Consider the following 7,957-nt stretch of genomic DNA (forward strand, 5'->3'; position numbering starts at 1 on the left):
GGAGCGCCTGGGTGGCTCAGTGAGTTAAGCCTCTGCCTTTGGCTCGGGTCATGATCTCAGGGTCCTGGGATCCAATCCCGCATCAGGCTCCCTGCTCAGTGGAGAGCCTGTTCCCCCTTCTCTCTCTCTGCCTGCCCCTCTGCCTACTTGTGATCTCTGTCTGTCAGATAAATAAATAAAATCTTAAAAAAAAAAAAAAAAGAAATGTAATGCTTGATTTGAGAGGCTCCTATTTGGAGGGGGGGAAAAATAAAGACCCAGCTGTTCCACAAGACCTTTTGGGGGCTGACTCGGAAAATTTGAATACGGACCAGGTATCTGGTCATAGGAAGGACTTATTGTTCATTTTCTTCATCACAACAAAGGTATTGTGATGATGTTAGAGAATGTCCCCATTCTTAGGAGCAGGTGGTGAAGAACTTAGGGACGAGATGGCATAACTGAGACGATTTATTTTCATGGGATTTGGCAAAAGAAAATCATATACAGGGCGCCTGGGTGGCTCAGTGGGTTAAGCCACTGCCTTCGGCTCAGGTCATGATCTAAGAGTCCTGGGATCGAGTCCCACGTCGGGCTCTCTGCTCAGCAGGGAGCCTGCTTCCTCCTCTCTCTCTGCCTGCCTCTCTGCCTACTTGTGATCTCTGTCTGTCAAACAAATAAATAAAAATCTAAAAAAAAAAAAAAATCATATACAAAAAAAAAAAAAGAAATATACAAAGAAGAGGGATGCAAATATGGCAGGATGTTGAGATTAGTGCATCTTGGATGAAGAAATGCAGGTGTTCCCTTACTCTTTCAACAGTTCTGCATGTTTGGAAATCTTCAAATTTTTTTAAAATGAGGGATGAACCAGGAAAGTACCCACAACTCGTAAGCATGTTTAAATTCCCCACTAAAGTATCTCCTGACTGTGATCGCCAGGCCTCTCCCAATTCCTTACTGCATGCCTGGCATTGCGTCTTTTTACCTGGTCTTTATTCTATTTGTGTCTAAAACAGACCAACAAAACAATTTATACAGTTTTAAAAACATGTCTGTGCCCCGCTACGGGAGGGAGGCAACGGGTCAGATCAAGTATATTTTCAGAGAAGAGACGTGAGGCCCTTCCGGGGCCCAGGGCAGGCACTGGCTGGCGCAAACCAGCTCTGTCCTCTGGGCCAGCTGACCCCACCCCGGCCTCAGCGACCTCTGCTAAGTGAGGCCCTTCCCCGCCCCACTGAGCCCAGAGGCCCTGGGGAAAGGCCCTCCAGCAGTATCCAAGGCAGGGCCTGGTGTCAGCGGTGTGGTGGTGAGCCGGACTGCCTTCCAGAGGCAGAGCCTACAGAAGCTCCTTCATTGGTCCTCCCCCCGATCAGACCACGGCTTTCCAGAAACGACGGGAAGCCTTTGGTAAGGCAGTTTCTTGAGAGCCAGCTGCTGTGTCTGATAACTAAACCACCACTCTCTACTCCTCACTGGGAGGTAAAATTCAAGTCTGCAAGCGACTCATTTCTCAGCCAGCACCCACTGCCCACTCCAGCCCCCACCACCCCACCCCCAGGTCCAGGTCATGCCCTCAAGCCCCCGCCTAGACTGGGGAGCTTGGTGGAGCCGATGGACAGACAGACAGACAGACTCCTGTCCCAGCCCACACCATTCGTAGGCCATTTCTGGAGGGCTCTCAGGTGGCCTCTCACCTCCCGCCGTGACAGGGAACAAGTCAGGAGCCTCGTTTACGTTCCAGAAGGCCCAGGGCCTGCGGTGTGGATGAAGACCCTGGAGCGCAAGCAAGGAACATTCTCTGCTCCAAGTGCAGAGCCAGGATCAAATCCAAAGTTCACCTGACTCCAGGGCTGTGGCACCACACGCCTCCTCCAGCTGAGGAAGCCAGGCACTGAGAGCGCGTCTGGCTGTCCACGGTAGGTCTGACGGCGTTCTGAGCAGGCCAGGTGAAGACCACCTCTGAACCCACCAAGCTCGTGCTCATGCCGGGGCCTTTGCTCGGCACTTCCTTCCGCCTGGGAGCCCTGTTCCCATAGTGCCCTGTGGCTGGCTTTTCCCAACCACCCTCATTTCTCAACCACTCATTTCTCAGCCAGCACCCACTGCCCACTCCAGCCCCCGCCACCCCACCCCCAGGTTCAGGTCATGCCCTCAAGCCCCCGCCTGGACTGGGGAGCTTGGTGGAGCCGATGGACAGACAGACAGACAGACTCCTGTCCCAGCCCACACCATTCGTAGGCCATTTCTGGAGGGCTCTCAGGTGGCCTCTCACCTCCCCACGTGACAGGGAACGAGTCAGGAGCCTCGTTTACGTTCTTTCTTGGACATTGCCCGGTTTTGCCTTCTTCATAACAGTTACCAATTCACAAGCTGTAGGACTTACTTCCGTATATGTCATTCTCTCCCCTCTAGACTTCAATGAGCTCCACAAGGGAAGGGCCACAGCCGTCTCACTCACGGCAACTCCCGGGCCTACGAGGAAGCCCAAGGAGAGCTCACAAGTGAACGTGAGGGTCCGGTCTGCTCCCTCTAGCTCCAAGAAACACCCACTCTGCAATCATGTTCATACCCTTGTTGCACTCCTTTGGGCAACCTGGCTTACACTCCTGAGACAACAGAACTCTTCAACCTCTCCAGGCCCCACTGCGGTGGTGGCAGAGTTGCCACATCCTGAGACACATAGGGCTTGCCACCGAGCCACGGGCTTTGGGTGCATAAGCCACTAATCCTTACCGAACTCCAAGGCAGGTCCTATTCTAGAGACAGAAAGAGACGGAGGGAGGTAAAGCTGCCAGCCCACCATCTCACTGCCCGTGTGCCTACTTCTAGAGTTTTCCAATGCTGATACACACGTCTCAATCAAAACGAGCTTCCTTCCCGCTGAGAGTTGAGCACTTTTGGCATCTCCCCCTTCAAAGTGTCACAAAAGAACCTCCCACTCCTACAGAAGGTTCCCAGGAACTGCTGGGTTGTTAAAGTGTCTGGCTGGGTCAGGAGGTCACCATGCAAAGTAAGATGGGGCCAATCCAAATGTTGACTTTGGAGCAAGAATTGGACCTGCATCTGTCCTCACTTGAGAGGAAGAGAGGCCAAAGGCTTTCTGGAAGCCCTGGGCCAAGGGTGAAGAGAAAGGAGCAGCAGCGGCTTGAGAGCAGACTGGAACAGTCCTCAGGCGGGCAGGTGCGTGTGCTGCGGGTGCAGAGGGCAGGCTGCGGGAGGAACGGCCAAAGATTCCAGAATGGAAGATACCGTGTGCCACACTCCCTGCTTCTGCCCCACCCAGCGCCAACGCCAGCCAACTTCTGCCTGAAGGACCCCTTCCCCAGCCCCAGCCCCACGGCGTAGAGTGGAGACCAGCTGAGACCGCGGGACCCGGGGAACATGGGAGGAGCACCCCAAGGGCTCTCCAGGCTGCAGGGAACGGTCCTGGGAACCGGGACTCTGCAGAACAAGGGATTAAAGAGGGAGAAGCTGAAGAAGTTCCTTGAGTTCTCAGCTAGAGACAGAGTCCCCGACGTCCTCTCCACGGCTGAGCAGCTGGACTGTGCGCCATCCCAGGGAAAGAAGCAACAGCAGAGCATGTCAGCTGACGTCTGGCACATGCGAGGCCCCAGGATGGGATGGGCCTGACTGCACAGAACGTAAGCACCTGCATGGGTCCCACGGAGACTGAAGGGACCCTCACACGTGTTAAGTAGTGGGAGGAGGGTGAACGGGTGCTCTCCTAAGGATGTAGCCCAGGAGAATGGGACTGCCCTGCCTTAATCCCGCTCAGAAGGTACAGCCTCCAGGCACAAACAGAGGCACAGTCAATGCCTTTTCCTTTGGCGAAAATGGGGTCACTCAACTTGTCATCACACTCTTGTCTCTGATTTCCTGAAGTCCCGAGCCTGTGTGCCGGGAACATTCACATACACACACAGGAGGCTAAGGCACCCCCCATTAAGATCCCCCACCCCCGTGTCCTAAAGTTGGAGACAGCCCCCTGGAGCCTGGTGGCAACGCCTTGCCTATGAATTCGTAAAGCTGGGATAAAAACCTAAGTCCTCTGCCTCCAAACACCACAACCCCCTCCCCCCACCCTGTCTAAAGGAAGGAGGTTTGTTCTGTTTTCAATCGGTCGCCTTTTCCTAAGAACAACATGGGAGCAGGTCCGCAGATAGACAGAACCTTGACCTCGCCTCGCCTTCCCTGGGTTCCGAGAGGCGACTGACGCGGACGGGGCAGGAAAAGCTGGAGAATAGACCTAGAAGGAGAGGGTCTAGCGTCAAGCCCCAGCGTGAGAGGAAGCAGGGAAGCAAACCCACCAGATGCAGTCATGGTCTGAACTGTTCAATTTAACGCCCAGGGCCAGGCTCAGAGACGCGGAGACACTAAATAAATGTGTCATGAATCATAGCTGAAGATGAAAAGCCCCAAGTGGGGAAAGTTCTGCATCTGCCTTGAAAAGCAGACATCCTGGGACTCGGAGGGTTCCCTCTGCCAATCGGGAGGGCAGAGAAGTGCCAGAGGGCAGGAGAGCTGGAAAAGGAAGGGAGCGGGGGAGAGAGAGAGGAAGACGGGGAAAGGGAAGGTGAGCCGGAGGGCTTGGTAGATCCTGAGCTTAGGGCTGAGCGCAGCCACTGGAGCAAGTTTTTCAAACTCAGCAAGGTTTTTAAACCTAAGAGCAAGGAGAGATCCCTGCGGGTCTGATCGAGGGCGGGCTGCACTTACGGGCATGAATGCGTTTTGTGAGTTGAAAACATTAAGCACCTGTATTCTTACAGGCAAGGCCAAGTTCTTACTTCTGCAGAAGCACCAAATGACAACTACCCTTGGCTAGGTCACCCTTTTGGGAAGAGGTGGTCTTGACTTTCAAGGCCTTTTTCTCAGAATCAGGAAAACCCCTTACTGAGGTCCTGAATTGTCCCAAGAATGGCTTCCTTGACTTCTCGCCTCTTAGGAGGCTGTTACTGCACAGGGATCGGCTCAAAACAGGGCACTGGGAGCTCCTGGGGATCTGAACTCTTATCTGCTGACCCATCCCTCCCCGACTTGCATGGCCTGAATACTCTGTCCCCAAGCTTTAAGGAAGAAGTCCGTGCTCAGAGGGGCAAAGCCACCTGCCCCACGGCCTGTGACAAGGGTCTCCTGATTCCTCGCCTATCCCTGCTCTTGGAGCCGTCTTCCCATACAACCTTGTGCTGCCCATGGCCTTTCCCTGCCCTGGTCCCAGACAGCAAAGAGAAGAGAATCTATGTTAGAGCACCGTATCCCCAGTTAGCCCATGCCAGGCCCTAAAAGCCTCATCTTAGAAAGTGGTGAGCTTCGGGGATAAGGGCTGTGCAATGCGTCGCCAGAACACATAAAATCAACATAAATCTCGACTTTTTCCCACCTGATTCCTTGTTGCTCACTTTCCATAGTCCTCACCTTCTTCCCTCACTTGCCAGATGGACGAGGGACAAGAAGCAATGTTTCTAGTGCTTCCTCACGGCTTAGGAAGCACTCTGTCATTTTCTCCACATCAGAGAATGTATTTCACAGTAGGAAGACCTCGACCAGGAGGCAGGTCTCTTATCTGAGAATTGCCCTTACCCAGCTTCCACAGACTGTCGCGGGAAGGGCCACGGGACATAACACGGATGGTCTGAAAACCGTATGCCTGAGAAGTTGTGGTGGGCCGTCAAGCCCCCAAGGCTGAGGCAGTGTTCCCGAGCAAGCAGGTAAAACCAGATGAGCCCAGAAGCTGTAGGCACCATCTCATGATGACCACTTTCTCAAGCTTGCACACGGCTGGACCCCGCTCACCAAAGCCGTAAGCCATTCCCAGCCAAGACTGTAACTGCCTGGTCTGGCCTGCCTGTGTAGGCCTGTCCCAAGAAGACTTGGAAGAGGTAGGGAGATCCAAAGTTCCGCTGGTAGGGCAGGGGCCCATACAGCTAGGACTGCAAAAGCCCCCTACTGGCGTCCTGTGCCATGACCTCTCCCCTACTCACCCCTCCCCAGTGGCTTCCAACTTGCTGCCTCCAAGAGGCCCCTTTCTTCCCTCCAGGACTCCCTTGGGTTCCCTCTCTCCAGTTCCCACCCTCTGAGCTCCAGAAGCATCTTCAAGAGATGCCAGGATTGCAGACTTGGGGATCAGGAGGGGCCGAAGGGCCTTCTGGTGTGGGTACCCTGGGCTTCTCTGCACCCAGTACCTTCAGGAGTGCAGATGAGGGAGGGACATTCCTGGCAGGATTTTGAAACAGAGGACCATTGAGTAGTTGCAAGGTCCGAGAGTAACCCCGGCCAGGCGGGACCTGTTGCCAAGCCAGCCTAGTGCTGCTAAAAACACGCTGCTGCCCCCCGCCCTCGCCCGGGCTTTGCAAACCCTCCTTCCAATTCCCCACCCCAAAGCCCAAGAACTGAGCCTTGGGGTGGGTGCTGGTAGTCCCTGAGAGCTTGAGAACAGCAGCTCCCGGGCGGTCTGTGCGCGGCAGCCATTGCGGACCTTCTCAGGGCCGCAGCGACAGGCCTCTATCTTCCCCGCCCCCTACTCTGGCTGGAAAGTGAGGGACGCGCGCGGAGTCCCACACCTGGCCCGTCTCCCGCTCCGGTCCACGGCGCCCAGGAGCGGCCATCTTCCACGCTGGGGCTGCCAGACTCCTGGGGCCCAAGCGCCCCCTTTGGGGAGTACCCGGCTCCGCGCGAACCGGGCGGAAGGATGGGAGGTGTGTTTCCTTAGCGCGCGCGGCAAACCCGGCTCGCCACCGCTTGGATCTCCGCCGCGCTCCTGCCTCCCGGGCTCCAAAACCCGACCCCGCTAGCCAGGTTGCCCCCCGCCGTCCTAAAGGATGAGGATTTGGGGCGGGGGACGAACGCAGGAGACGCGCTTTCCTTGCCTCCTGGACGCCCCGCGCTCCATTCAGCGTTGGAGGTCTGGTTTGGAGCCCCGGGATCCGTGGCTTCTGACTCCGGCCTGCGGCACAGAAAGGTGGCCGCAGAGCCCCCACGCCCTTACCGTAGCATCTTCCCCCGCGTAGTGCCCGATGACCCGCTGGCCCCCTGGGTGCCGGCTGGACCATTTGGTGATGTTGTAGACCTTGCGGTCGATGACGAGCCACTTGTCCGTGCGCAGGTTGTGCTTCTGAATCTCCTCCCAGCTGAAGGTGGGCATGGGCGCCCCGCGCTCTGTGGCCCCCCCGCCCTGGTTCCCCCCTTTCCCCCTGCTTCCTGCTGGTCGGGAGGCCGCGTGCACTGTGGCCTCCCCGCCCGCAGCTCGCGTGTGCGGCCCGGGCCCTCCTTGCTTTCGGCTTTTGTCTTCTCCTACTCCCCCTCCCCCGGCGCCCCCTCCCCCAGCCTCCTCGCCCGAGCTAGGCAGTTTCCCCTGCCTTCCCTCCGACTCTTCCCGGCTTCCCAGTGCCCCCAAGCGGTCCCTTTCCTCCGCCCCTCCCTCCGCCCCTCCCTCCTCCCACCAGCCCCCCGTGGACTTTTCCCTCCTGGAAAAACTCCCGGGTCGCTCAGGACCTGGACGCCTCCTCTGTTGGCCCCTCCGGCTCCCCCCGCCCACGGCTCCGCATCCTCCCGCGTTCCCGGCCGCCCGGGTTTCCACAGTGATCAGCAGAGCGCCTGCACCAATCCGGGCGCGTCGCCCCGCCTGCCATTGGCCCAGGAGGATCTTTCGAAGGCCAGCGGGCTGGAGCGGCGGTCCCCGGCTCCCCCGCCCGCGCGCCCGCGCGGAGTCTAGCCCAGCCGCGAGGCCGCTACGTGTCCGACCTCCTCCCTTCCCCGCCCTCCCCCCCCCCGCAACGGCCCCGCTCGAGCCCCGGGGCGCCGTAGGAGATCCCAGAGGAGCGGGGGCGGAGGCTGGGCGCCGCGCGCTCCGGGGCATGCACCTGACACAGGCACGTTCACCGGCCACCCGGGTGACGCCCTTCCCCGGCCCGCCGGAATCGGGACGCGGGAGTCTCCGCATTGTCCGGGCTCTGCCCATTGGCGCCGTCCTGCAGCCTCC

At 57.7% G+C, this 7,957-nt stretch overlaps 1 protein-coding gene across 2 annotated transcripts in view; it reads right to left on the reverse strand.

Moving 5' to 3' along the window:
- Positions 1–7,303, reverse strand: part of FADS2 (fatty acid desaturase 2) — a 31,944-nt gene extending 24,641 nt beyond the window's left edge. For both annotated transcript variants that reach the window (XM_059404235.1, XM_059404226.1), the window contains exon 1: positions 6,965–7,303. In XM_059404235.1, the coding sequence (XP_059260218.1) occupies positions 6,965–7,120 (156 nt within the window). In that variant the 5' untranslated portion in view covers positions 7,121–7,303. The remainder of the gene's footprint in view (positions 1–6,964) is intronic.
- Between the last annotated feature and the right edge of the window lie 654 nt (positions 7,304–7,957).

The sequence above is a fragment of the Mustela nigripes genome, chromosome 1, assembly GCF_022355385.1.
Source record: "Mustela nigripes isolate SB6536 chromosome 1, MUSNIG.SB6536, whole genome shotgun sequence".
NCBI lineage: Eukaryota > Metazoa > Chordata > Mammalia > Carnivora > Mustelidae > Mustela > Mustela nigripes.